The sequence below is a fragment of the Lacerta agilis genome, chromosome 2 (assembly GCF_009819535.1).
Source record: "Lacerta agilis isolate rLacAgi1 chromosome 2, rLacAgi1.pri, whole genome shotgun sequence".
Classification (NCBI taxonomy): Eukaryota; Metazoa; Chordata; class Lepidosauria; order Squamata; family Lacertidae; genus Lacerta; species Lacerta agilis.
The window spans coordinates 51,673,270-51,700,480 of NC_046313.1; the positions used below are offsets into that span (position 1 = coordinate 51,673,270).

General features: G+C 39.4%; 1 protein-coding gene across 3 annotated transcripts in view; it reads left to right on the plus strand.

Annotated features, from left to right (window-relative positions):
* Nucleotides 1-26,381, plus strand: part of NR3C1 (nuclear receptor subfamily 3 group C member 1) — a 57,413-nt gene extending 31,032 nt beyond the window's left edge. For all 3 annotated transcript variants that reach the window (XM_033140017.1, XM_033140015.1, XM_033140016.1), the window contains 7 exons: nt 1,357-1,520; nt 4,701-4,817; nt 8,311-8,589; nt 10,207-10,351; nt 18,158-18,288; nt 19,217-19,374; nt 19,859-26,381. In XM_033140017.1, coding sequence (XP_032995908.1) covers nt 1,357-1,520; nt 4,701-4,817; nt 8,311-8,589; nt 10,207-10,351; nt 18,158-18,288; nt 19,217-19,374; nt 19,859-20,011 — 1,147 coding nt within the window. In that variant the 3' untranslated portion in view covers nt 20,012-26,381. The remainder of the gene's footprint in view (nt 1-1,356; nt 1,521-4,700; nt 4,818-8,310; nt 8,590-10,206; nt 10,352-18,157; nt 18,289-19,216; nt 19,375-19,858) is intronic.
* Nucleotides 26,382-27,211: the final 830 nt, after the last annotated feature.

Here is a 27,211-nt window from a genome sequence, read left to right on the forward strand (position 1 = left end):
TTTGGAAGGCATGGTTTTAAAGTGATTGTGGTACTTCAGAAGGAGAGGTTCTAGAAGATGGTGCTGGGGGACTTTTGCTCTACCCTACAGCCAAAGCCTTATAATGTCCTGCCAAGGTATTATCCTAAAGAACAAGGGAGCCATGTAAACCACTGGGGGGAAGTCTTCCAGAGATTTGGGTTGCATGTGAATGACACTCAGCTTTACCTCTCATTTCAAGCTTTCTTGAATATAGGCATACTACCATGTGCCCTAGGAAAGTTAATTGAGTAAATTTTTAATATGTTATGGGGTTAGATTAATTAAGTGAAGGAGGGTGTCTGGAGTTTGATCTTGAAAACGCACAGAGGCAATGCCACCTCTGAAGAGAACTAAGACTGTTGGTTACCTAAAGTCTAAATATAAATATAAAAAGAACAACCAGGATAGTGGTGGAGTTCATACTTGGATTGTAGGGGTGTTCTGCTGGTGCACTCATACCAGTTTCTCCAAGGAAGGGGAAATGAAATGGATTTGTTTGCGTCCGTGAGGCCAAGTGCCTGAGTGAAAGTTGGTTATCCACATCGGCCTGGGCCTCAACTTTGTGGCTGGTGGATGTAGCACATAGTGGGATAGACCTACAGTGGCTTCTGTTTTTGGTTGCAGTCCAAACAAGTCCTGCATTAGCTCTTCATTTGGCGCTTAGGATTCAGTTACCATAAGCAGATCTCAAAAGTGTGCATCTTATTTTGCTCAATTTTGCTGTGTAAGCTCAAATGTTAAGATTCAGTTGCATCACAGATTCAAACTTCCTTCAGCAACAAGCTTAGTTCCAGTTGTGACTGGGCCAATCGTTACGTAATGTTTTATCCCTCAGAAAGTGTTGTGTGTTTTTTTATCCCATTGAAAGTATCATGTGTACAAAACGAAGCATTACAAAAATGGTTGGTCCTAATGGCCTCAAGATAATACTTTTAAAGAGCATCTAGGCTGACTTCCAGCTGACATCCAAGTACCATTTATTGAAATAAAAATTGCATACATTAAACACAAGTACATAGCATGCATCCACAATGCATTTCCCTACTTGTTTTTTCTTCCAATTATGGAATAAATAGGGTGAAAATATACTTTTAAATATTGTGCCTTTTAAAATCCCAGGCTCTGCCTTCAGTATTACTGTAATAGCACTTTCTTTTTATGGTTTTCAAATGTGAATTACTTTACTGTGAGTATAATGAATTCAGCAAAAACTCATGTTGCTTTTCTTAGGTTTCGGTTAACAGAGCAGAGTAAGAGTGAATGTTTTTGTAACTTAGGTATTTCTATACTTTTATTTATTTCTTTAGTTTGGTCTGTGTTTTGTTGTTTCCTTAGCCCTGGAATGAGATCTGATGTAAGCACTTCACCATCTACCTCTTCAACAACTACGGGACCACCTCCCAAGCTCTGCCTTGTTTGCTCAGATGAGGCTTCTGGGTGTCATTATGGTGTCCTAACTTGTGGCAGCTGCAAAGTGTTCTTCAAAAGAGCTGTGGAAGGTAGGATATATTGCAATTATTTAAAATTATATCTCACCTCAAATGTTTGTGTGTTTTTACAAAGGTTATTGGAGTTCATTTCCATGCTATCTCTTCCTATCTCTTGCAAAATCCTTGGTCTTCAGTGGCCATCTTCAAGTATTTTTCTGTGTGAGTGTGTGTATGTGCGTGTTAAGTAAGTACAGTGGTACCTCGGGTTAAGTACGCTTCAGGTTAGGAACTCCGCTTAAGAACAGAAATCTTGCTCTGGCAGCGCAGCGGCAGCAGGAGGTCCCATTAGCTAAAGTGGTGCTTCAGGTTAAGTACACTTCAGGTTAAGAACGGACCTCCAGAACGAATTAAGTACTTAACCCAAGGTACCACTGTATATGAAAGCAGCTGGTGGGAATAAGCATTCTGGCTCTACCTCCTGTTCCCATTCCATTGCTTTTCACAAGTTGGAGGGCAGACTTCTAAAGTGGGAGCCTTCTGTGGAAGCTACCTTCTTCAGATTTTGACCCTCCAAATCATGGATGGTGATGTGGGTGGAGCCAGAACTAACTTGCTCTCCTTACTCTTCTTCATGTATTTACTTAACATGAAAGAAAGAACAGCCAAAGAGGGCTGCTTTGTTTATTTTTATTTACAATAAAGTCCACTCTTCATTTATGGTATAGCCATCATTGAATATTTGCAATCCCAGAGCATGGAGCAAAGTAATAAAAATAAACAGAGAAAAATAATATACAATATTGAAAAAAAATAAAAATAAACAGGCCCAAGAAATAGAAACTTAACAATTATGTCATGAGAAAAACAAGCAAAAATACACTAATAAAAATAAAAATTTCCAATTTAACCAAATACCTAGGTAAAAGCAAACACAAGATGTTCAAACAGTTTAAACAACCAATGGTTTTAGCAAGTTCCCATCCTGTTTTTCACTAATGGTAGCCCGCTCTCTCCTCTATTTCCCCACAGAAAGAGGGCCCCACTCTGTGCCAGAAGATTCTCAGTGTAACTGCTTACCCAACCTCCAAGATACTACACCATAGTGTTGTTTATGATCCTTGCACACTAGGCATTGGAATCCCCCCCATTAATATTAAGCAGGAACTTTTCCTGTAGGTTTACAGCAAACTAAGCCAGACATGTAATGTTAACTTATTATTTTATTGTATTATGTATGTTAGTTTTAAAACTTCTGATTTTATTTATATCTTGACAAGTTTTAGGTCAAGTTGTTTTCAATGTTTGATTTTATTGGTAAATAGATTCTAGTAAATAGAGCCTGGTAAATAGATCTACCAAGGTTCAGTCTTCTCCCATTGTTCCTCATGTTTAACACTGCTATTTGATTCAATATGGAAAGAATCTGCTCTTTAAAAGTTATAGTTGACTTTACTTTGCTTCCAAGGTTTGCTTATACTTGGATCTATGGTTCCATAAAAATTCCAAAGGATTTAGTTTGCCTACTTCACAAGCTCCAAAAACCAAATAGTTTCCTCCCTGTTCTTTTAAAGTGGTAAAATCAATATATCCTAAAGCAGCATTTCAAAACAAAATTTCCCAAACTGGATTACTGACTGCTTGCTCTGGTGGTACCAACTTTAACCTAAAAAATGCAGAGAATACGTAATTCTGTTCCAGGAAAAAAGTATGGATAGACATTGAACTATTCCATAGCGAGTTTTTGAAAAAGCAGTTTACTTTTTTCAAAATTTCTGTGCTGGAGAAATTATACAGTACAATAAAATGACTACTTGGATATATACACTGATATAAAAATGTGAGTGGTCATAAAAGTACTCCAATTCCAGACTGATTTTCCTAGCAACTGACATTCTGCTGCAGATGTTCAGCCTCTTTCTGTCTCATTCATCTCAGATTTTCATGGACATGTACCTATAGAATATTGGAACAGTGTAGGCCTTCCTTATGTTATCTCCACTCCCTCTCCAATACTTCTCATCTGACTCTTCAAATTGATCAGAAGGCTTGCGTACCCCCCCCCCCCTTCCAGAGCAAAAAAGAGGGGAGTGGGAGACTTGCAGATGGTTTAAAAAGTGGGCAGCCTGCTCACCTGTCAGATTTTGCCTGTGAGTAAGATCCTGATAAAGATCTGGCCCATGGAGCCAAACAGGTTCCCCACCCCTTTGGTACAATAATGGTGCCACATGCTGCAACAATGTGGCTCCCAACAGATGATTGTATTTTGGAACAACTGAAGCTTCTGAACCATCTTTAAAGGCAGCCCCATTGAAGGGAATGCACAAACATAAGTAATAATGAACTTCTGAATTATTATGAGCAGGAATTTGAGTGGAAGGGCAGAGCAGCCGCAGGACAGGGCTGGGTGACAGAACAAAATAACGTAGTAGCCCTGGTCTCAATGGAGGGATTAGGGGGAAATGATCCTGCTTCATTAATTCCAGTTCCCCATATTGTGGGTTGTTAAGTCAGTGTATAATTTTTCATCCCTGGTTATGTCACTTTCATTCTCCTTGAACAGGAGATTCCCCCACCCCACAGTTTTACCAATATTTTGAGTGTTTTTAATACCCCCCCCATGAATCTTATTCACCATCATAGTGACAGTATTTAAGAAAAGTATATTGCTTTTTTGAGTGCCTGATATTAAGAACGTGTGTTCCATTATCTATCTTGATCAGGGCTGTCCATCTTTTCATATCAACTATCCACAAGAGTACTCTGAAATCAAACCTGTGAGCAGCACACTAGCTTGCTGTGCGGCGGGGAGGGGGAGCTTGAGACCAAAATTTGACACACACACCCAAGCCTTCATGCTCCTTAAGCAAGACACTGCATTTTGGGAAGGAGGCGCAAAGGCTCTGGCAGGGTCCTAGAGTCCTCCTATCTCCTTCTCAAAGCTGGGAAAGAGCTGGGAAAGGGCTTTGGGGGAATGGGGGGGGGGGGACTGTAGAATCCTTTAAGCCCAGCACCTCACTTACCTGGCCTTGGGAAGGCAGCACAAGGGCTGCAAGGGCCGGGGTGTCAAATGTTGCTGAAAAAGGCCTCGGGGGCTGCATGTGGCTCGCAGGCCACACATTAGACCATCCTGATGTACATGGATAGGATAGATAAGTCCATTTGTTTCTTCTCTTCCTCAACACAACAAGTGCATGTTAGAAATTAAATGCTCATAATTATAAAGGCATTGTGTTTTATTTGCAAATACAGGGCAGCACAATTATCTCTGTGCTGGAAGAAATGACTGCATTATTGACAAAATTCGGAGAAAAAACTGCCCAGCTTGCCGCTATCGGAAATGTCTTCAAGCTGGCATGAACCTGGAAGGTAACTTGAAATGTTTTAAAGCTGAAATCTAGAAAACCCTTCATTTTTGCATATTTAAAAGATGGAAAGCCTCTTTACACATTACTCATATGAAAATGTCCCAAATATAGAAAAGGACAGTGGGGACAAGTTGCATCCAATGCCACAAATCTTTTTCCTGGCCTTTCCAATGATGTGCAGCTGTGATGGCAGCCTGCACTCATAAAGATCTTTCCACTTACTCATAAACCCATGCCAAATATGTGAACATCAGGGATGGGGGAAGCTGCATGATGTTGAGTGCAGGACCAGTGGTCTAATCTGTCTGCTTCATTCTGCCAGGGGTGTTGCTAGGGGGGGCGGGTCGCCCCGGGTTCCAGGGGAGGTGGGTGACTCAGAACTCATAAGTTGCTCAGTGCAGCAGCTGGCTTACACAGCACACACTTTGCTTTTTCCTTCCTGCTGGGAAGAGTCACAGAAGCACAGCTCTGCCCAGCCAGGGCTCCACCTGGCACATTTCACCAGGGCACTGCCCTCTCAGGGGGCACAAAGGTGCCATCTTCAAGGGGTGACATTTGTCACCTCCACCTAGAGCCTCAAGCACAAACCAGAGCAAATCCAGTGGCTTTGGGCTTAGGACTCACTACAGCACTGCAAAAGCATTAGCTGTGCTTGCTTTACTCAGTCCACCTGGACCTGGGGTACCATCCGCCCACACCCCTTCAAGTCACAGCGCGCGTTTTGCGTTCCCCCACAATGCTTTGTGGCACCTCATTTGCATGTATGCAAATGAGGTGCCACAACGCATTGTGGGGGAACGCAAAGCGCGCACTGCGATTGGGGGGGGGGTGACAAAAAAAAAATCCGCACCGGGTACCACTTGGGCTTGCTACGCCTCTGCATTCTGCACATCGATCCCATCACTGGAATAATGCATGAAGTGGGTTAGTGGCAATATATGCTGTTCTTTAATGTTTTCTGAATAACTATCATGCATGTCTTTTTTGGCAGAACTTAGATATTTCTTTCAACATGCATTTCCAAATCTTTCCCAGACTCACAAGAACTGTATTTTCCACTGAAGTGTTACTGTAGTATGATTTGTATGCATGATAATCTCCTTTTTTCTATTTCTTCTTTGTGTTTTCACTTTCTGATTTCACATATTTGTGCACTCCTCTTTTCAGTAAATACTGTGGTTGGGAAAACCCCACACTTGGAGTGTACAACAGTTTGAATGCAAATCAGGAAGAAACAAAAATGTTGACTCATTGGGCGGTATTCTATACCAGTTCTACTCAGAGTTAGACCCATTGAAGTTAATCAACATCACCAACTTTTCTTCACTAATTTCAGTGGGTCTACTCTGAGTAGCACCTGGTTGAGTGCAATCCATTGTCAACAATATGAAACTTTCAAAGTATGGATAGATGATAACGTTCAGTAACAGTTTACTGTGTGGCAAATTCATAATGAGCAAACTCACACGTTTGGTCCTTTCTGGCTGAGGAGAGGTAACTGCTGCAGGGTTGTCATTGCAATCCAGGAAGTCTTGTAGTAGCAATGTTAGTAGTGTTTTGCAGAATGAAGACTTCCACTTGTGTGATAGGAAAACTCTGACCTGACCTTACCATTAGACAGAGTGCAGGTGCTGCTCAGGTGCTGCATTGCTGGGGTTGGACTAGATGATCCCCGGGGTCCCTTCCAACCCAGCAGTTCTGTGATTTCTGGCTCAGTAGTTAGGCAGCCAAGCCTGCATTGTGATCTGTCTCTGCTGCTCCATGTGGCATTGTATTTAGGAGCAAAGACATTTTTAATCCCCCCCCCTTCAAACTTTGTAAACATTGCTAATTATTATAGCAATTTCATAATAATGCTGTGACTATATAATTCTAGAAGCCCCTGAAATATTATGTGTTTTGATTATTTTAAGCCCTTATGTCTAACAATAGAATGTCTTTACCAGAAATTTAATTTAGAGGCGGTATATTTTAGGCCTTTGCAGATAAGAAATTTAATTGGACAAACAACTAAAATACTTGGCTACTTGTGCTTTTGCATACGTTTTTTAGGAGTCTTTTAACAGTTGTTACTTTCTCTATCTTACAAAATATCTAAGGAAGGGCAATCCAGAGTGTGGATGCTATCACCGAGAAGACCCACTTCCACATTGTCCCCAAATGACAATTTGGTGGTTGTGGGAACAACTAGCATAGTCTCCTTGGAAGATCAACTTGGTCTGTACTGGGGGAGGCAGTCTGCTAGGTATAATAGTCCCAAGTTGTTTAGTACTTTAAATGTCAACCATATCACCTCGATCTCAGTAGCTAATAGGCAGCCAATAGTATAGTAGCTAATAACACAACTAATGATTTTGTATGTTATTGCATGTATGTGTCTCCAAAAACATCTTTAATTGTGTGCTGACTCAGGTGTGGGGTAGGCAAGATCACTGGTAAGCTCACAAGTGCCTCCCTGATTTACATTTGCTGTGATTTCTGTAACGGCAGCTGTTGCCAAAAGCACTGCTGCAGTTGGAGGCGTCAAGTGTACAGCACCACCTGGAAGCACTGCTGCATGCAAGTGATCTGGCCCTTTGCTATCTTTTCAAAGTCCTAGCTTGCTAAGTACTTTACAGCTCTTTGCTACTCATAGAATTGTGAAGTTGGAAGGGACCAGTATTAACTTTATAATTGCTGTTCATTATTTGGTACTTGCATGTATGCAAATGTATGTATGTACTTCATTTTGTCCATTTTTGTAATTCCACTGTAAGACAGATTTTATATACAGTATTGCAAAATTTTCAGGATATATGGTTTGTATAAGTAAAAAAGCATGCAGGCAGCATAGATACTGTGGAAATACGAATAAAAACAGTATATGGAGAAGTGTATTTTAAGCATTTCATCTAGCATATGTATTCCATAGTTTAATTATAATGGCAAGCAGTTGTCAGAAAAAAATACGTTTTTGGTCCAGCTGTAGAAGAAACAAAAAAAAATCCTGGCTGTGGTGATTCATGTCTAGTACTGTAATGCAATCTATGATTCTATGTGCATGTAGGCATGATTCCATGGTGTATATGTAGTTTTGTTCATCCATTGCCAAGTTCTGTTGTCTTGGTTTAAGTGCAGTGCAAAGGCTTCATTGAAACCATTCCATTCCAAAGCTGTAGATGGAATATGTTTTTTAGTAATTTCCCCCATGTGCACTACTGCTTTTTCTTCCTTTTCACATTTAATTCAAGGTTTCATCTTCTGTTCATACAAATAAAACCATAAAAGAAGGGCAGGAAATCTCTGTGGCTCCCAACTCCTCTCTGTTCCAGCAAGCATGGCCAATGTTTGGGGATGATGAGAGTTGTAGTTCCAACAAGATTAGGAGGCTACAGGATTCCCTGCCATAAGGAGTCTGTTGTAGGCTTGCAGCGTAGAAGATTGCATTGATTGTGTTAGCAAAGCTTTCTGGTTTTATTTTTTAATGTTGACTTTATTTTCTTTAAAATTTCTAGCACGAAAAACAAAGAAAAAGATAAAAGGAATCCAGCAATCTAGTGTGGCTGCAGGAAGAGAGACTGCAGAAAGTCCTACAAATAAGGCTGTTGTTCCTGCCTCCCTGCCACAGCTAACTCCTACTCTGGTTTCCCTACTGGAAGTCATTGAACCAGAAGTGATGTTTTCAGGCTATGACAGCACAGTACCGGACACAACTTGGCGTATTATGTCAACTCTCAATATGCTAGGAGGAAGGCAAGTGGTTGCTGCTGTGAAATGGGCAAAGGCAATACCAGGTTTGTATTTGTATTACATGAATGTAGAATATACTTCCTTAATGTAAGTGTGTTTTGCAAAGCCATAGGTAAAGGTAAAGGGACCCCTGACCATTAGGTCCAGTCGCAGACGACTCTGATAGTTGCGGCACTCTTCTCGCTTTATTGGCCAAGGGAGCCAGTGTACAGCTTCCGGGTCATGTGGCCAGCATGACTAAGCCGCTTCTGGCGAACCAAAGCAGTGCACAGAAATACCATTTACCTTCCCGCTAGGGAAGGTATCTACTTGTACTTTGTTGTGCTTTCAAACTGCTAGGTTGGCAGGAGCTGCGACTGAGCAACAGGAGCTCACCCCGTCACGGGGATTCGAACTGCCAACCTTCTGATCGGCAAGCCCTAGACTCTGTGGTTTAACCCACAGCGCCACCCGCAAGGCCATATTCTGCTCCTAATCATGGTAGGCCTGGGCGCCAGACCACGATAGCTGCTTCACCCAGTGGTATATTGTGGGTGAAGCTGCTTCTGCTACTGAAGCCCTCTGCCATCAGTGCCCAGCGTGAGAGGGAGGAACAAGTCACAGCAGGTCTCTGCAGCAGCGATTTCACCTGCAAGATACTGCCCGGTGAATCAGCCATTGCGCTCTGGCTGTCATGCAACTTGTTCTTTCCTCAGCTGCCCATGCAGGTAGGCAGCTCCTTTAAACTTCTCCACTCAGTGGCTGCCTGCCCCTGAATGGAGAAGTTTACAGGAGCCTCCAGATCACACAAGCTGGAGGCAAGGTTGGGGCTCTGTTACACTTGAGGGAGCCCTGCGAATGGAGCCTGTAAGGCTCGCTCCATCTTGGGGCAAGCAGGAGAAAGAGGCCTCCGCCTTGCATGGGTGTGGGGCTCAGCTGAGCAGCACAAACAAGCTGAGTTGTCCCTGCCCGCGAGGTGCTGGGTTGAAAGTGCCTCAGCTCCCATGGCAAGAGCTGCAGCAGTTTAACCATGTGCCTCGCGGGCTGGGGCCAATGCAGCATAGTTCACAATTGTGGTTTATCGCCAAATTGCGATGTTGAAAACGAAACATCGCCCAGCCCTAAATCATGGGCTTCTTATCTTACACCATAGAGAAAGGTTCGGTTTCCTGGTTCCCATTTTGTAACAGCATATGGGTTGCACTTCTACCTCCAAAATGAAACAGAGATAAATTACTCTCTTACTGTTAATTGTTGTGGCTTGCCATGAAAGCAGAAAAATGAAACAATAACTAATACTAGGATTGGAAAGTCTCATCAACCTCTTCCCTGGCAGGGAAAGGATTAAACACTCTTTTCCTTAATGTTCCTTCTCCAGTGGAAATCGCCTCTTCCAAAAAGTGTTATACAAAGGAGAGAGCTTGGTTACATTTCACTGCAGTATCAACTAATTTGCATATTTGTAGATAGGTCTTTTATTAACTTTTTTGCCATTCAGCATTACTATTACATAAAACTATTTTGAATTTTATGTCCCTTTATTGAATTTTTGATGCATTTTTACTCTGGACCCTCTGAAAAAGTCATTCTGAACTATAAGATTCAAAATAGCACTTTGGACAAGCAGTACTTTAATTACAACAGGAAATGTGCTCAATCTTGTACCTTTTATTTCCAATTAGGTTTCAGAAACTTGCATCTGGATGACCAAATGACACTTCTGCAGTATTCATGGATGTTTCTGATGGCTTTTGCCCTAGGATGGAGATCATATAAACAGGCTAATGGAAGTTTATTGTGTTTTGCACCAGATTTGATCATTAATGAGTAAGTAGTATTCAAGTCCTTCTCTCTGTGTTTCTAAAGTTCAGCTAGACTTCTAGAAATGTGTTCTTATAACTAGGTGCATAATTAGTACTATAATTGTGTATAAAGACTTAGCTTATAAAAAACAATTCCTTATTTATTTTTGAATATTTTAGTAACTTGTACTGCTCCTAGAACAGCAGAAATGAAGGTATTAAAAATTTCTTTTTGCTTTTACTTTAATAATGCATAACTACATTAACTACATAACTCTGTTGAAAATGGTAACATCACAGTGGTGTTCTTCCTGTGCAACACAAGTTGGCAGGATGAGAGCCACTGTGGTGCAATAGTTAGGAAGTGTCACCCAGGTTCAGTGAAGCTCATTAGGAGACCCTAATGTACATATGTTAGTTGGCAACCTAATTTGGCTAAATTTAAACTGCCAGAAGCAAGCCAAAGGTGAGGTGGGGAATGATGAGTAGGGTTGGTTAGGTTAGTTTTGCATTGTGATGGTGTCCACAGCAGGATGGTAGTAGTTGAGGGGGACAGGAATATATTAAAAGGGTTACTTTTGTGAGAGTACTAGGGTTAGGTCACAATTCAATTGATTGGTCAAATATATCTATTAGAGTGAAATATTCAACTAAGCAAAGTATATATTTAGATTTGCTTGTTACTGTTTAGGCTTTTCTTTTTGCTTGTTATAGCAGTATGCTACTGTATTTGGGTACCCTGCATTTCACTATTAGATGAAATAACTGGTTAAAGTAGGGATGCTATGCACAGTTGTGCTGAGAATCCAAAATGGGGGTGGGTAGGCAGATAGTAGAACAAAGGACAATATAGGCGGGTTGACCTTTTACTGAAATTATACAAATTCATAAAGGCTGAATGCCACAAATGATACACTCCTCTGGAGACTAATTTCTCTCTTGACCTGTGAGATTTTTTTCACAGACTCCGCTTCTCACATTCTAAAACTGCCATCTTTCATAGCGCATGTTTGTCTTGTTTAATTCTAATTTTGAAATGCTCTAGCTTACTGACAGCACAATAATAATAGTTCCATTATCATACCTGTATATTTGTCTAACATTATTTGTTGACAACTATGAACTGATATTATCTGGCTACATTGACCTTGTTTTTGCATATGTGAATCCTTTTGTCATAATAAGTTAAGAGCATTAAATGTCCCTTCCACTCAAATAAACTCTTCCCTTCAGATGCCCTTTGCAGACTGTGTTTCACATAATAAATGGTGACACTTCTAATACATGTGATACTGTAGCACAGAATCCTAGTAACACAGTAATGGTATTTGCATGGCACTGTAATATTGCAGAGTTGAAAAAGCTCTGAAACAGTAAGTAACTAAGTGCTAAATCTTAACACATCTATTATTTCTGTATTTTAATATTGTGTGAGAGCAGTTGCTTCCCACAGAGTCTGTATATTTATTCCTCAAAAGCAAGCCTTTTTACATTTTTGTAACATTTCTGATTGTGGTAGATATTTTCTGCACTTGGTGCAGTTTCATGAAAAAAATTACATACTGTAACAACATAGGTAGATTCAGTTTACGGCAAACCTCGATGCCCTACAAGGATCTTGATGAACAGAACTTGACCCCCCCCCCTCTCTCTATATATAACTTTCTCAAGTGTTTTGTTATTCTATTCACCCAAATAGAAAACTTGTATCAAATTCTGTTGAGCAACTGCAATCTAAAAAGATGGACTATGATCTTACCCTTAATGACTTTGTTCCTCCCTGAAGAAGCCTATCTTGCATGTTGAGCTACAGCACTGTGATAATTTCTTTTATGTTCTCATCTGTAAAGCTTAGTTTTGAAATACTTCTGGAATTCACTGCAATGTGCAATCTTTTGTGTTCATTACTTGCTTTAGCAGACAAATAATTTCTTCTCTTTTGCCACGGTGCATTTTGACTGTTTTATCCTTTTTTAACCCAATTTTGACGTGAAAGAAAAAAATGCATCAGATTGATATTGCTTACATCAAAAATAGAGGCTTACTATAACCACCTGTATACTTTGAAAAATGAGGGTTTCACAATGAAATTCAGTATGTGGAAATTCTATATCAGTCCCTGTATTGAATGCAGTGTTTTTAAAAAAAACAAAACAAAAACCTGAGTGATAAAACATCATAGCTAAATTTATTGCTTTTTATTCTGTTGTTATGTGGATTGAGAAGGAAGCTGAAAAAGTAGCCTACTGAGATAATACTGTGCTCTTCCTGATTCTGATTATTGTATTCTAGTTGCATTTCATGAAAGGAGATAGATGCTGAGGTATTCTGGTTAACCCACCATATATGTAAGGGCAATCTGGCTGGCTAGGCGGGTGTCCCCTTTCATATATAGGAACATAGGAAACTGCCTATACGAATCAAAATGATTTTATTTATTTATTGCTATTATTATTTATTATTTATTATTATTATACTGCCCTATACTTGCAGGTCTCAGGACAGCTCACAGGATAAACTTCATAACTTAGATGCCACTTAAATAAAGCATCTAAGTTAATATAAACCATCCAAATAGGTAATCACAGAAGATTGATACCTGTATGAAATGAGCTCTTCAGACCATAGTGTAATAGATAGTGGGTTTTTGTCCTTGCAGTCTTGAAGTAGAAGTCTCTTAGCCACCATAAGAGCTAACACAATCCACTTTTTCTGCCCACCCATTAATGCTACAGGGATATAGTTTTAAAGTACACGATCATCTGCAAATACCAAGGATTTCACCAATATAAAATTGATAAGGGTAGCAACTTCAAACAAAAAGGAATATATTATACTACAAAAACACATAAAAGGTTAAATAACAGGAAATAACAATATGGGAGGGCATTTATTTATCTATAAATGAATGCTACAAAAAATACCCACCACTTTTCATTAACATTATTTCCAAGAAAATACTGCTTCAGCCTTTTAGTCAGCATCTACATTTACAAGAGACTATGAGGTGCTGCTTACCCAGCTGACAGGAAACTGCATGCAGAGAGACTGTAGTCTTAGTCAGCTCCATGGAGCCCTGTGCTGTTTTGCTGACTCCACATAGATAGTCCTTGTTATGCAGCTTGATGGATATCTATGCAATTCTATTTCTCTGAAGTGAAGGTCTGGGAATAAGTGAGAAAAGGAGAGATACGTGAATTAAAGATTCACCACTTTCAGTCTCATTTAATGAGGTTAAATGAAACACATCTGATAAGTGAAGTTGTGAGAAATCAAGGTGCTTCTCAGAGTAGTTTGTGTATTATGGGAGGGTATCTGCCTTTTCACACTTTCACTATAATGAGAATGCAGAATAGATGTATTGGCACTAGTTCAGGCGTATTGGCTGGCACTTGCATTTGAGCTTGGGAGGAGGGGCAGACCTCTGTGGAAGAAGCACAGTGGAACCCCGGGTCACGCACGCAATCCGTTCCGGGTCGCCATGCGTAACGTGGGTGTGCATAACTCAAGCGCACATAAAAAAAAACCCGAAAGTGTGCAGAAACGTCCTGCGCATCCGGTGGTCACACACGCTCCTGCGCACTCCGGAAAACACTTCCGGGGGGCGGGAGTGCGTATCCCGAACGTACGCAACACGAGGTATGACTGTAATCTAGTTTCCCAGTAATTTTTACTCCTTGGAATGCTGATCATTTCCCTGAATATTTGAGCATTTCAGTTTTCTTAATGTCAGTGTTACTGGTTTAAGGTATAAATTGCACAATGAAAATGGGACTGTTTCTGAACACCCAATTCCTGTACCAGTCCATAATAGTTCTTGCTTTAATCAGTCGTGGATGCAATATCTGAGCTTATCTCCTAGCCAAGTGTTGTTTGCTAAAATCCCTTAACAAAGTGCTCGCTCTGTGCGTGCGTCTGTGTATAAGAGAAACAGGAAATACAAGTTGGTAGGCTACTGTATCTTATGAGACTTGCAAGTGGCATGTAGTGCAGCCTGACTTGCATAAATTCTGTATTGCACAATATAAATTTCCCATTAGTGATGGTGTAAATCTTTTCCATCTCCCATTTGCTAATTTAAGTTCACTCCTATGGATAACTATTGGTTAACTAATAATTTTACTAATGGAAATTATCTATGACATCTCATCTATTAAGCAAATAATAATTTCAGGTAATACCTAGCAATATAAGAATATACAGGGCTTTATATAACCTCTTCTACCAAAAAAGCTGCAGCCTGCATAAACTAAAATTACTCAAGGAGCCAACATAGTAGCCATCCGTCTCAGTTGACCTCTGGTGAGACATTGCAGAAGTAGCTTTCCCCCAACTCATTTAGGTTATTAAAAGTGAAAACCAGCACTTTGAATTGGAACTGGAAACTGACTGCAAGGTACTACAGATGATCAAGCACTGGTATGATTTAATTATATTTACCAGTCCCATTCACTTACTCATTCATTTTTTTACTACTGCTTCATTTATATGCCACCCATCTGACTGGGTTGCCCCAACCACTCTGGGCAACTTTGCCAACCTATTTTGGACCAACTGAAGCTTCCAGACTGCTTTCGAGGGTAGATCTGTGTAGAACGCATTGTAGTAATCTGAATGGTAGGTTACCAACCTGTGGCTATAGCAAGTTAGCTGAAGCACATGAAAGGCAATTGTAGAATGAAAAATTGGGCCACCAAGATTATATTCATGTTCTGAATAGATAGCTCTGCTTAGGAACCCATAGTCTGAGTTATTAAAAAATAAATATACATACTCAGAATAGGAGCAAGTGTATTCACATAACATATACCACAGGGAGGAAGTGGGAATTGTAATTGCAGGGTAGTTATAATGTAATTACACTGCAGATTTGCTGTAGCGCCATATCATTACTAATTATTCATTTTCCTAGAAGGGAAGGTTAGCTGTAGGAATGTTACTCACTCTTCATGCTTATTTTATATAATTATTCTCACTTGTGCACTTTCAGGCCACAGTTACAAGCAGCCCCTATTCCCAGTGCTCCTTAATTGCACAATGCAACTATTTAGCACAATTTAATGGTCAATATCAATTGGTTCGGAAACATTAGTTGATGAAACTTAACAATAATCAAACACTTCCCCAAATTCAAAGTACTCATTAAAACAAAAGCTAACCATTAAATTTAGCTGCCAGCTTTCCCCAAGCTGATTTCTTCTCCATATTTCGCACTTCAGATCCCATCATCCATGACTATTCGCCTTCCTGGCTGAAGCTGATGAGAGTTGGGAGAGCCAAAGATCTGGAGACTACCAGAGTTGGAAAGGCTGACTTGAGCTATTCTGACCCCTCTGGAAACTCATAAGATGGCCATGAAGGAAATGGGTTTTCCCTGTTGGTTGTCCCTACCATCTGATATTTTATTTATTTTGTTGGAGATATGCTTGTTCTACTTTTTGAGAAAATCCTCCACAAAGCAGCTTACATATTTCATAAACGTATTTCTTAAAAAAGCACCTGTTAAGTGTGGTGTACTGGATAAAGTGCAGGATTAGGACCTGGTATATCAGTTTTCAAATCTGTAATCAGCCATGAAGCTTACTGGGTGAACTTGGATATAACCGACTTCCAGTTGTTATGCATGCCACCTGGAGCTTCTTGCAGTCAATAATACATAAAATTTGAATAAACAGTAACGTTAAAATCACCAGCACAACACAGAAATGATTTGGCCCTACCCCAGTTAACTACCATCAATTCATATGCTCACCAATCTGGTGGGCGCTGAAGCAGGCCTCCAGAGCTAGATTTTAAGATATCGACACCACTACATGGGTGCAGGTGGTTCTTTGAGTAATATGTCCTAAGCTGATTGGGGCTTTAAATATATTAATGAGCACTTTGAATTGAGATTAGAAATACAGTTCAGCACAAAGTACACTAGAGCAGTGCAACGTATGTTGGGGCCAGTAGTTGGAACTTTTGGAAAGGGAAATTATTTGTGGATTTTATGTTTGGGACTCAGATGGAACCTTCAGCAAATTACTTCTGCCTATGCTTTTAGTGCTGAGTTGGCTGGTTGACTGATTTGATTTTAAAAGATTGCCTTTCCACCTTTAGGCATTCAAGGTGGTTTGCAAACATGCAATTTACAGTCCTTGCAAGGGACTCTGCAAGGTCCAGCTCCCTGCACCTGATGTTTGTTCAGGTTCTGGCAGCCTTGGGTGAAATAGCAAGTCCTCCTCAAACCAAATCTGAAAGCAGAGCCAGAAAATGTGTCCAGGATCAGGAGGTCATAGCAGCTCCTGTCACATTCTTGTTCCTGCGCTGCAGCAGCAAACGTGGGGTCACAGAGTCAAAGAATTTTAGAGTTGGAAGGGATCTAGTCCAACCCCCTGCAATGCAGGAATATGCAGCTGTCCCATACACAGATCGAATAAGCAACATTGCTGTTATCAGCACCATGCTCCAAACAGCTGAGCTATGCTGAAATAGTAACTGCCCAAGACCACTAAATAAGTTCAATGCAAGTTACTTGTCTCCAGTGGCCAGAAAATTGCCTCTGGGCAGCTTACAAGCAAGGCATTATGGCAGTGATGTCACTGGCACTTGGTATTCATAGGTCTACTGTCTCTGAACAGAGAGGTTCCATTTAGCTATTGTGGCTGATAGGATCTTCAATGCTCTGAGCAGCTTTGGGTGGATTGAACCAAGGAAAGGTATAGTGGGAACAGTTTTAACTGGGATGGGTATCACCTCCATGTTGGGAAGTGCTAGTACCACACCCTGTTCATTTGTATTGGGGAGGAGTCATACTAGCTCTCGCATAAAGTGTGCACTGCATGATAATTGTGGCAAGTAATGATACAGGATTCTAAAATTGCAGGCTTTCAAAGCATCTAAAATATGACCTACAGCTTAGCACATCTTGAGTCTCAAAGCTACGCCCCACATCCTCTTCAAGCAGAAACCTATTACAGGGTGTGGGCCTTTCTGCTAGCTACACCCTGCTGTCAAAGTGCAAAAGGGATATAAATTTGAAAATAGAAAAAGTAGCAATATTAATTCAACGAACACAGTTCTAAAATTGAACTGATCTTGCTGTTTTCGTAGCCATTAAAAAATAGCCAGTACAGTATATAAAATAACCAGCCCAAACATTTAATAAGGTGAAATAAAGTCCTAAGAATTGGCTTAAACTTTCTCTAGAGACAAAGGGGAGAAGCTTACATTAGTAACCTACCTTCTCCTTTGTGGCCAGCCTGGAAATTCAGATATCTTCTCAACAGGCTAGTAGATAAGGGAAAGCACTAATAAACTGGCTTCCTTCCTTCAAAGCCATCCCCAATCCCGTTGTCAGAGAAGGAGTAGAGGGTTTTGTTCCTCCTCTGTCAACCCACTCTGTCATCAGTATGGAATTCCTTCCTGGTCATCTATGGCTACGAGTCTAGTTGTTGCATTTATTGTGTTGCCTTGTTAATAACTTATGTCTAGACGATTTGTAAAGCATGGAATATAGGAGCATCCATAAGTGCAATAAGTTTTAAAAGGAAAAGATTGTATACTTATACAGTAGAAATTTACAGAATTTCCCTTCGGACCTATCTATTTTACCCTTCATGATAAAATACCATTTTACTATTGATGAGTAAACCTTTCACACTAGTATTAAAACTGCAGTTTATTTAAAGGCATTGCTTTGCAACTTCATTTGGAAAATTTATGCATATCTTACCAGCCTATAATTTCTGGAATTCATGTAAAAAGAGGCATCTCCTTACTGGTAAACAAGGTACAAATTGATTTCTTTTGTACTGATTCAGATGTGTATATTCTATTTACTCCACAGGCAGAGAATGAATTTACCCTGTATGTATGAACAATGCAAGCGTTTGCTGATGGTTACTAATGAGTTAGCACGTCTTCAAGTTTCATATGAGGAATATCTCTGCATGAAAACCTTGCTGCTTCTCTCTACAAGTACGTGAACATTGGTGATTTCTCTTTAAAAAAAATTCACTTCTTTTTAAAGAGTTCTCCTTCAACACTGATCTGGGTGCTGAATTTAGAACTCCCACATCCACTTTATTAGAGAGTTCTGTGGCCACCACATTTTGCCAGTCTTGGGTCAGCATTTGTGCACCTCATAATTGATAATTTCAAAATTTTAACATGCTTTTTGCACTAACAATTTATCACAACATCTATTGGACCAAACCGATTTTGCCACCAGAAATAACTAAAATGTTCAATTCTTAAAGGGGTTCAAGCTTTGTGGTAGCTGGAGAACTGATGAAAGTGGCAGTTTGCACATAAATGCTTGGACAAGGAAGCTCTGTTCAGACTTAAGTTGACTCTGACAATAGGTATGAGTCTCTGATGTGATCAAAGCCCGGTAGTGTCCTATGGAGGAGAAATTTGCAGAAGCTTTTTAAGTAGAAGGGAATTTTACTTTTCTAAGTACACTAGAAGAGTAAACAAGAGAATCAATAGCCATTTATTTCTTCCTGGAAATACAACCATTTGGAGACATGGTAGATGGATGAATCCAGGAAACAAAAATGAGAACAATATCCATGGTGCAAAATCTTACAACCATACTATATTTATGGACAAGGTCACTTAGAATTTCCTATAATTTGAGAGGTTTGTGTACAAGTGTGGGTACCGGTTTTCCTTGTGCTACATACCATCTTAGACTACAAAACCAAAACGGCCTTTTAATGGTGTTATTCACAATACTTTTTTTATGCAGAAACTCTGAAAACTCTGCAATTGTCTGCATAAATATCCACAATTTAAAACCATGATTCTAACTTCTCTTGTCTTGGTTTACGGTAAATAGAAACATCCTGTTGTAGGATGCTTACAAACTCAGGTGATCTAAAAATTAATCTCAATATTTCAGTTCCTAAGGAGGGCTTGAGGAGTCAGGCTCTGTTTGATGAAATCCGTATGACCTACATCAAAGAACTGGGGAAAGCTATAGTGAAGAGAGAGGGAAACTCAAGCCAGAACTGGCAGCGATTTTATCAACTGACGAAACTTTTGGACTCCATGCATGATGTAAGTTTTGCTTCCATACATTGATTCTGTGCAATTTGAGGATAGTAACAATGTGGATGAAACCTGGCCAATGAAAAAGCCATCTAGGCACAGCTTTCCTGATTCTAAAGCTAAGGTTCTTCAGAAAGGTGCCTTACTCTAGTTGGACTCCCACTGCCCCTGCTAGGCCATTGATTGTAAAGTATCCCAGTAAATAGGGATGCAGGCAAAGAAGACATTGGTGCGTCCCTCACAGGGCCACTCTGCCACCAACTGCCCTGTGGGAAGGATCCTGATGGCATTTTATATGTCAGTATTGTTCATTGTGGATTTTTATAAAAAGAGTTTTACTCATAAGCAGCTTTGAAATCTGAATTAAGCCAGTGTTCTTTTGTCAGTTTAATTTGTGCTGTGATATATTTAACGTCTTGCAGCATTTTATATATGCTACACTGTATTGGTAATTCAGGCTTCCTTTAAGAAATTATTCTCTTATCATTTGCAGGTGGTTGAGAATCTTCTAAGCTTTTGCTTCCAAACGTTTTTGGATAAATCCATGAGTATTGAATTTCCAGAAATGTTGGCAGAAATCATCAGCAATCAGTTACCAAAATATTCAAATGGGAATATCAAGAAACTCCTATTTCATCAGAAGTGACTGCCTTAATTCAGAAATAATGCCTTAAGGAAAAAAAAGTCAATTATAGCTTCTTCTTTTTTTACAAACTAAAAAGACTTGTTAATTTTGTCCTTGCAACTATATTGGGTGTTCTTGTTTTTGTTTTGTAATTATGCACTACATGTGGTTTACAGAGGGCCAAGACCTAGGTTTCAGAAGCAGATGCCTCAAACTGAATGATTACAGGAAGAAGGAAATAGGAGTTGGGATTTTCCCTCCAGATATACCATCATATTGACAGGATAGGATATACCAAAACAGCAGTGTCAAGTTCAGAATCTACATTGTCAACATCCTGCTAGGAATTTCTGCAGTTGGCTGGATAAAATTTTCTAGGTTTTTGTTTTGGTATAGATTTTTTGTATAGTTAAGGTAGCATTTTGATTTATGCATGTAACATGAAGAAAGTTTACAACTGTATATCGGAAAAGGGAAGTTGTGCCTTTTATAGCTATTACTGTCTGGTTTTAGCAATTTCCTTTAACTTTATATACAGTGAACTAAGCTTGCTCATTTTTTTCTTACATAATTTTTGTAAAACGTCAAGATGCCTATTGTACAGTACAGCTGTTTTTTTAAAGTGGGGCAGCTCATAGCTTAATGACCTCTAGATATTAATCTTTAAGTATACTCATGTGAATATAGGTTGACTTTTCTAACCTGATCAAGACTGTCATAGTCACCTTTTAGATGTCACCTTTTAAATTTGGCCTATAAAATCAGCTTTCTTCAGTGGCAGGGGTGGGGTGGGAGGGATTGAAATGTAATTCAAATCTAACCTGAACACTGGACATGCATACTTTTGATATTGGTCAAAGATTCTGTGAGCTACTTGCAAACTAGCTCTGTCTTAAACAGGTTTGTCAACACAAACTTTTTTTTTTTTTAAACAAAGCATACTAGATATTTACATTTAATGTGATAGCCATAATTTTAAGATTCTTGGGCTGGATTGACAGTAAAAACATCAGTCTTGACTGCCCATCAGGAAAACTTCAGGAAAATATGCATAATTGTTTAAAAGTTTACTTCTACATGGAAAAATTAACTTTTTCCATACTCAGTCTATTGCCATATGAGTGTGTACTTCTGTGTGCATCAGTGTATATTATATATACAGTGGCCACAATCCAGAGCAGCTGTCATAACGCAGAACAAAACTGATGTGCACCAAAATTGGCATGTCTGCTGTTCTCCTTGGACATAACTGAGAAGTAGCAAAACCTGTGCTTTTTTAAATTATTTGGAGGACAGTATTGATGATCAGTTCATCTTTTTTCCCACAACCAGTGCAAAGCTGTGCAATTGCCTCTCTGGGTTTCTCATAGTTGTTTGATTACAGCCAGTGTTGCCATTCCAGAGAATCTGCTCCCTCCAACCTAAGATGTGATTGGCACTGCCACTTCTTATAACCCATTGGGAAGGGGTTGGAGGATGGCAAGGCTGCCTTATGAGATGATAGTACTGCAGCTCATGCCTCACCAGTGCAGTAGTGCCCTGATTCCTGAACACACACACAAACATGAGCCTACCTTTGCAGCAGCTTTTTGTACCCTAGTAAAGCAGAACAGTAAGTAGAAGCCAGTTTCTGCTTGTGGATCACTCCCTGGATTGGGCAAAATCTTGACTCTATTTTAAGTTGATGGTTAATTTCTGTTGACTTCAATAGTCAGGAACTCTATATGTGTATATACGTACACGTATACATACTTTATATAAATACATATACATAAATATCATTGAATTACAAAAAAATGTAATTATGCCCAGTATATATTATGTTTAGTATTATAATGATTCTTAAAAGATTTTACTTCAAGTAAGATTTTTACCTTTATGCAGAAAATAAAATAGACCAAACAAATCTCTTCTGGAAAATAAAAACCCTAGACTTGTGTTGTTACACATCCATTTTCACATCATTCGTCACCCAAACAATCCTATCTTGTTTCCTGGAGAACACGAAAATTCCGCTACTGATTTAGTGGTGTAGACTAGAGCTTTGTCTCTGTACATCTCCCAACCCTTCTGCATCAAACTACTAGTGTGCCATAAAAACAACCACCATATAAGTCTTGTGAATTTACAACCATGTAAGTCTTGTGAATTTTTCCTTGTCATCATTGATTTATATTTTAAAAAATTTGCAAGCTGTAGTAGCCTATCCTCTGAGCACCTTAGGAATTCTCAGAAAATTGTAAATGCTACGCCACTCTAAAGAAAAAATATTTTTGTTCAAAGTGGCCTGAATATTTCGGTAAAAAGAAATTAATGGGGGTTTAATTACTTAACAGGAGTTAACAATCAAAATGTAGTATGATACTACTAATATTTTTTTAGTTATATTTTCAAATAGATATCATTTGGTAGAGTTTGAAAAGGAAGGAAGGGCTACTACAGCTTTAAAAGCAATTTATCAAATTATTGTAAAATAGCTTGTATAGTGTATCATAAGAATGGTTTTTAGATGACAGATTGCTTTATCATGACATGTGATATATTTTTTCTAGGGGTCACAAATGTGTTAAATGGTAACCCATACAAATTGTGGTTTGTCTGGAAGTATTAATCCTGGCAGCATTGTTCAGAAGTATCTAAAGAGGTACTCTAGTTTTACTTGGTGTGTTTCTATCGTTTGTTTGTTTGTTTGTTTTTATCCTTTTCCTTTTCCTTTCCTTTCCTTTTTGTTTTAAAGGCACTTACCCATATTTGATGGGAGTTCCTCGGGCTGAAACCTAAATCCATTAGTCCACTGTAAGAAAAACACGGGAGCTGGAAGTTGAATTTAATTGCCCATCCCGTGCACTTGGTCCCCTCACATTCCAGGACTAAACCTGCAGCAGATGTGCAGGTTTATTTGACCTTTCCCCCTATCCCACTCCCCCCAAAAATAAAGTAGTGTGTTCGTATGTCCACACTTCTCTATGTATGGGGTTACTTTCACATATAGCCTCACAGAGCACCGCAAAACAGTGAGACAAATTTGGCAGTTAAAATACATACAGGTACCAGCAATATGTAAATAATAGAGCATAGGTTGTTCACCGTCTACTAAATATATTTCTAATCATTCAACAAAAATGTTCCTGGTAAAATAGGAGTTTTACCTGAACTATCTGTTTTTAAATCTTTTTTTAAAAAAAACAAACAAAACAACAGTAACAACAAACGTTAGGCTTATAAATGGAAATCCCCAGCTACTTTCAAGTAAAATACTACCTTTTAATAACAGTAATCATTCTTTTTGATCTCTGTGCAGTCCCACAATTGGGTGCTGCACCTATGCATAGCATCTTGAGAACCTTACAGAGCTTTTGTCAAGTAACTCATCTCGTGCTGTGAGCCTCTTTGGGGTGGGGAGGGGAGCAGGGGATAGGGCAAGCGCCACCTCCTTGAGAATGTGCTGCCTGTATTTCTCTCTGTGAACTTTTCCACAGGAGCACCAGCTCCCTGGCTAGGGCTCTAGAAGGTTCTAAACATGTTCTGCATAGAATACAGTTGTGTTATGCACAGATGACCACTCAAAGGATACCAGAAACAGGTAAGAAACCTGTCTCTCTTCTTGAATAAGCTCTTTAAAGTATGTATGTTTTAACAGTTAATCTAAGCTTCAGAGAGTATTTTAACATTAGTTTGCAAACCATTGGGATGAAAACGTGTATTCTGCCTGATTTTAGTTAATGCTAAGAGACTCGAGTATTTGGTTTCAAAAAGGTTCCTGGAAAGATAATTCATGACACCCTGTCTTTATTTCAAAAGAAAATTTGGAAAGTTGAACTTGGGAACTGATGTGTAGTAAACATTTTAGTCCAAGTTTAAGGAAGCTAGCACTGCATCCATGGATATATGTATGTGTGGTGGTTTACCTATACAAGTGAGGTATACAGAAATCAATATTATGACTGTGTGCAAACAAGTACTTCAGCGGTGGAAAAGAGGCTCTAATTCTTTTGATTTCATGTATTTTTGCTCAGTTTTTGGACTTTTGATTTCACTTTTTAAAAATGCTGATTCTGGAAAAGAACTTTCAGTTTAAATGTGCTGTTAAGAATATAAGTACAAGCCATTTAAAGTACATAAGCATCAGCAAAAGGTGTGTTGTTTCTTGTCTGGCTAGTCTTTTTCATGCTGGGGAAAATCAGCACTTCAAATAAAGCAGGGAATATTCTGACTTCTGTCTCTTCAGTGCCTTGCCACAACATGCTAACAGAAATAACATGGGTAGCCCCAGATATGCATGCTGTATGTTAGAATTGCACTTGGAAACTAATAGGAATGGCCTTTCATAGGATATGTTAGGGCATGCAAATGGAGAGAGGAAATTTTATCACTTGTACACCACTAAAATAACTGAGAGCCTTAGCCTTAAGCCTGAGCACACTTACTTTGAAGTAAGTCCTATAAAATTTTAGGGCTGACTTACAGGCAAATGTGCTTAGGATTGGTTTGCCAATCTTGCCAGCCGTACCGTATTAAACCAAAAATACAGCATTGAGTTTCCTTGCAAACAGCAGAGGCTGAGAAAGTGCGCACAACTGGGGGAACAAGTGCCAGCCTACCTTTAGAAACACAGCCACTTAACAAAATAACAGCATATGAGGAACAGAGGTGGGAAGAAAGCAGATGGTGGAGAACCGAGGCTAGTCCCATTTACCGTATTCATATACGCACATCATATGGAGCAATTACAAATGTGCAGGCTCACAAGATAGGATAGCACATCTTCATTTTGTTCAGCATGCAGAAACTCAGTGGGGCCTTCCTTAATTCTTCAACATAGTGTGTATTCCAATGCTGATTATGCAAAGAACTTAACCCTTCTACACTTGCAAAGAATGAGTAAAATCAAATGCTGTCAGGCAGAACCTGTTTTAGTTAAAACATTTTTTTTGAAGTACTATTTACAAAACCATATTAAATATACAGGGGTATAAGTACAGGTGGGTGGTAGCTGGTGGGGTGGGGAGGTCTGTAATTTCTACAGCTCTTAATATCTCTCTAGAGAGGTGCATTTCCTCCCCTCCAACAGAAAAGTTGGGTCCAGAGCTACACTTGTGTCTGCAGAAGGTGTCTTCTGTTGACAAGTAGTGTTATATACTTTTGTGCCAAAGTAAAGTGAAAATAAATCCAAAGATGTTCTTCCGCTTCGTCAAGCAGAAGCCTGAGAACTTTCATAGAACCTACCTGACATACTGTTACACAAATGCTTTCCCTGGTGCTGTGTAAGCTTTTGGACATAAGAGTTAAAAGTTTTTTAAAGCACTTGAGTAGTTAATGCCTCCTTAGCTTTACTGTTGCATCAGCACTAAGTTGCTGTTGTGGTGTTTACATAAAGCTTTTATCATGATGGAGCTGTTTATGCCCTCCATGACATGTCAGCGAATCCTTTTGGAACACACATAGAAACATGGGGTGGTATTTGGACATTACAGAACAACAGGCTCCCATTATTTTCACCAAATGCATGGCAAATGAAATAGATGTCGGGGGGGGGGAGCTTTTGCATGTTTTGACTAGCCCATGGGGCCAGTTCTGGCCCCTCAAGTGTAGGAGGGTTGAGACATCCAAGGAATGGGTGGCAAGGCCCTGGCGTTTCAAACCCACTGCAAGATAAAGTATGTGCTTAAGTACTTTGTGGAAAGGGACCAGAGTCTCCAGCCTCTTTCAGATTTGAGCCTCATCCACCACTGCCTGGTCAATATTAAAACTAATTGGGCACAGTTGCCCTGAATGTACACACATTTTTATGCTACTGCTGTCAATGTAAGAACCATACTTTCAAGCAAGAAATAGAGCTTCATATTATTGGAAAACATTGAAGGATCCTTTTTGAGGCTTTTGTTTGCTGGTAAAAAGGCTGTGTGTGTGAAAATAGCCTCCTTTCTCCCCAACCCCCCAAAACCATACAAGCCCAGGCTTAATAGCACGGATTCAATAGTGTGTCAACGTTCTATTTTGTATATTATACAAAAGATATATAATGGGGACAAATCCTATATTATGCTGGTGTATGGCATTATTAAAGCTTTTTTGTTATTTTTATCACAGTAATTTTAAACAGTGTAAAAAAAATTAAAACAAGTGACTCCTGTTTAAAAATAAAAAGTTGTAGTTTTTTATTCATGCCGAATAACTCTGTAGTAACCATGTCTTTTCACCTACACAGTGAAATGTTGGATTGTAAAATCTTGTGTGGAACTGTTGAGCATTTATTTTTCATTTTAAATTTTGCTGTTCTATTAAATTCAAAGCCACACGTCTGTACAGAAGTTGCAGTAAATGTAAGCCATTTACAGCAATGCTGAATAATGGACAAAATGACATAATAAAAACCTGCTTTTTCATTACATGTTCAAATACCCTTTGAAGTAGGGTTTTTCGTTTTGTTTTGTTTCTTGTACAGTGCGTTGCAGATGGAGTTCAGCCTTCTATTAATCTACAAAAATTAAGGCTGCAATCCTATACACATTTACCTGGGAGTTTGCGTGTGATTGCATTAGAGTACTGTCAGTGAAAATAATACAAGCAGAAGCATGCCAAAACTTTACTGAAAATATATTTTTATCTTGCACACGAAACCCCTCCACCATCTTCTCCCCACCTCCCTGCTCCAAATTATCAGGGTGGTGACAGATTCTTGGAATTTCCAAGAGGGTTGAGGGAACAAGCACGAACAGAACAGCTTTATACCTCCTGAGAGCAGTTAATACCTTTTAAATATGACGGCAGTGACCTGACCCACCCTTATCCCACTGGTGGCAGATGAAGAATCCAGGAATTAAGACTAGCAACCATTCTGCTTATTCCCCAAATTGAACACAAATAGAGTGCTTTCTGCTCCTGAAATAGCCTCCTGAGAATACAGTAATTCACTAAATGAGGAAGGTATGCAACAGGATTTTAAAAGAAATGTGTGTGAATGACAGAACCTGAGCTCCATTGCCAGCTAAGTGAAACAAAACCTCCAGTCAGGGTTAAAGCAGCAGGGTTCACTGCAGAATGAGACAAAGGACTTTCTTGGATAAAATAAAAGCATTAAGTCACAAATGAGAATCTCACTGAAGCCACAGTTTTAAATTAATGGATTGGAACCAAGGCAACCAAAGCTGCTGAAAGACCGTGCTAATGACCTAAGTGAGTTGGCAAAACAACTTAATTTGTTTTAGAAAGAAACAAGTG